Raw genomic sequence first — 2643 nt, 5'->3', positions numbered from 1 at the left:
AACCCAACAAGTTAAGCCCAACTCTTTAATACATTTATTACAACATATATCATCAGCAATGTGTGGATAAACGTGGTGCCCATGAAGCAGCTGCGGATAAACTACTTGTTTTTAAGTGATGGTGTGTAATCTTTTGTCATGGAGCCCATTAGCATCTCCTCGGTGAAGGGAGATGGGGTTGTGACGACTAATGAATGGAGTGACTTGCGGGAAGACGATTCCAGCAACTTCTCCTTAGCTCTAATTTGAACGCTTTTCATTGACTGCGAGCGAGGAGGGGTGGGGGTGGACTGAGAGGGGTGGTGGTGGTGGTGGTAGGGGTGGGGGTGGTGGAGTATTGTGAGTTGAACAGCAGAGCCCCACTCTAGCTGAATGGGCATTGTCATCTGGATTTCTATGGCTAACCAAAATACTTTCTCCCGCCGTGGGGGTTTATGGATTCATGGTGGGAACGGCATGCATTACGCACAGCCGTGGAGGGCAGAACATCACAAGTCAGTTGTCAGTTTTGTTTTAAGAACACACTTTGGAGTTCAGACAATATATTCAGTTTAATCTTAATAAAATGAAACAATATTGCATCTTCGTATACATGAATAATGAATCATTACATGAAACGTCAACAAACCAACAGAAAACAAAGTTTATTCCTAGAATTTGTGAAAAGAAAACAGATTTCCTGCAGTGACAATGATGCAAAAACCTTTTGCAGGTGCTCAGTGCAGCCGACTGTAACATTTCATGTTGTGACCTATAGATCTCAGGCTGTCTGGGATCTACAGGTCCAAATTAAACTGCAAACTTTATAGTCAACGCCATCAACGTCTGCACAACACAAGAGCCTGTCCAACGTTTATTAGGGCTTTACCATGCATGCACTTTTCTTCTTTCTTTCTGTTACTGGACATTGTTGAAGTCCTCAACATGTCGGCGTAGTTCCACTAAAGGAAATGAATGTGTGGGAGTGCAATTCATTCTCAGTTACTGTACAGGTTTGTGCTGACAGTGCACATCAAGGCAAAGCAACGGTGTATATATTTAATGGCAAGAGTTCCTCTGGAAAAGAAAAAAAAACTTTGCAGTTACAACAGTAAACAATTCAAAATACTAATCATTTCGAAAACTTACAAAAGCTGGTACCTAACAAAGATACTCCTTTTTGTCGTGAGCTACCTCTTGTAGTTGATAGTCTTTTTAAAAATCTCCTGTAGATACAAAAAGGATTTGTGAATTTGTGGTCCGAGCTTATTGAAGGGCCAGTGTAAAAAAAACAGCAGAAGTGTTTCCATTGATTTTCAAAGTTCAGATTTCTATTTAAAAAAAAACTGCAGGTGCAAAGATAACGTCCGTCAAAAAAAAGTTTTTCAAAAGCTGCAGGTCACTTTTACGCACCGCCTGCAACGAGCCACATAGCTACACATAATTCCTCTTGTCATAGTCCCCGTTCTGCGTGGCTCTCTTGGTCTGTGCGTATTTTACCGAGTATCCCGAGTTCCCGCTGGAGGGACAGGAGCAGCAGAGCAGCGCTCCTCCGATCAGCAGCATCGCCGTAGCTGCCCAGCCGATGTAGAGCGCAGCGCCGATCTCCCTCTTCTTGGATGGGGGAACCTGCGGGTTGTAGAAGTCCGATATGATGCTGTTGGCCATCCAGCAGAGAGGTACCAGCACAAACAAGCCACTGATGATGTAGATGGCCCCTCCGGCGTTCACCACCCGGGCTTTTACGTATTCTGTGCGGATACAGTTGGTGCACTGTGCCCCGGCAATCACAACCATGAGCCCCAGCACGCCCATCACCGAGGAGATGATGGTGAGCGCTCTGGCCGCCTGCAAGTCGTGGCTGAGGGCGAGGACGGAGTCGTGCACCTTGCACTGCATCTGGCCCGTGCTCTGCACCACGCACGACATCCACAAGCCGTCCCAGATTGTCTGAGCCACCACAATGTTGGCTTCGATGAAAGCCGTCACCTTCCACATAGGCAGCCCGCACGCAACCATCACCAGGAGCGAGCCAATTACGCACAGCGACAGTCCCACGATCTCCAGTCCGGCCGACACCATTTTTTTAGCTTTTGCGTTCAATCAGGTCTGTCCGAAACTTTTCAAAGTCTCTCCTGGATTTTCTTCTTGAGAGTAAGGTGTATACTCGGCTTTTTATTTACGGAGCGCTTCGTTCTCGCCTCGTTGAGCGTCAAATCGTTACTTGCGCATCGCTCACCACATTTAATCGGAGATGTAAGAGACAGCAGCTCTTGGTCCCTTTGTTAGTGAGGGGATGTGAAAACAACTGGAATCACAGTAGCACTGGACCACGAATATTTGCGGGGTGGGGGTGTGTGGACTCAAGGAGAAACTTTCATCCAATCAGCTGTAGCCGCATCCCCAAGTGACCAATGAAAACGCAGGGAATTTTGCGAGCCAGAATAAAGCGGTCCAGGGCGCATTGTGCGTTTGAACAGTTATTTACAATGAATAGAGGGGGCAGGGGAGGGGGTGAAGGCACATTGGGGGTGTTTTAAGTGTATGGAGCTGCTTAAATGCAGTGGTTTGGTGAATCAGGGCGCTTGTTATTGATTTTTCAGACATGGAGGCTAATGCCAGTTGTCTGTGGTAGAGTCTACATAAAAGAGCCATATCACACCC

General features: G+C 46.7%; 1 protein-coding gene across 1 annotated transcript; it reads right to left on the bottom strand.

Moving 5' to 3' along the window:
- Positions 1-628: 628 nt before the first annotated feature.
- cldn5a (claudin 5a) lies at positions 629-2329 on the bottom strand. Its single transcript, XM_042421451.1, has one exon. It carries the CDS (start codon positions 2059-2061, stop codon positions 1414-1416), a length of 648 nt encoding a protein of 215 aa, XP_042277385.1. The 5' UTR covers positions 2062-2329; the 3' UTR covers positions 629-1413.
- Positions 2330-2643: the final 314 nt, after the last annotated feature.

The sequence above is a fragment of the Thunnus maccoyii genome, chromosome 9 (assembly GCF_910596095.1).
Source record: "Thunnus maccoyii chromosome 9, fThuMac1.1, whole genome shotgun sequence".
Taxonomy (NCBI): Eukaryota; Metazoa; Chordata; class Actinopteri; order Scombriformes; family Scombridae; genus Thunnus; species Thunnus maccoyii.
The sequence above is the reverse complement of the archived record's forward strand: the minus strand, read 5'-3'. Positions and strand labels throughout refer to the sequence as shown.

Bases quoted from the DNA above. Each gene is read 5' to 3' on its own strand.
- cldn5a (XM_042421451.1), bottom strand. From the start codon at position 2,061: ATGGTGTCGGCCGGACTGGAGATCGTGGGACTGTCGCTGTGCGTAATT.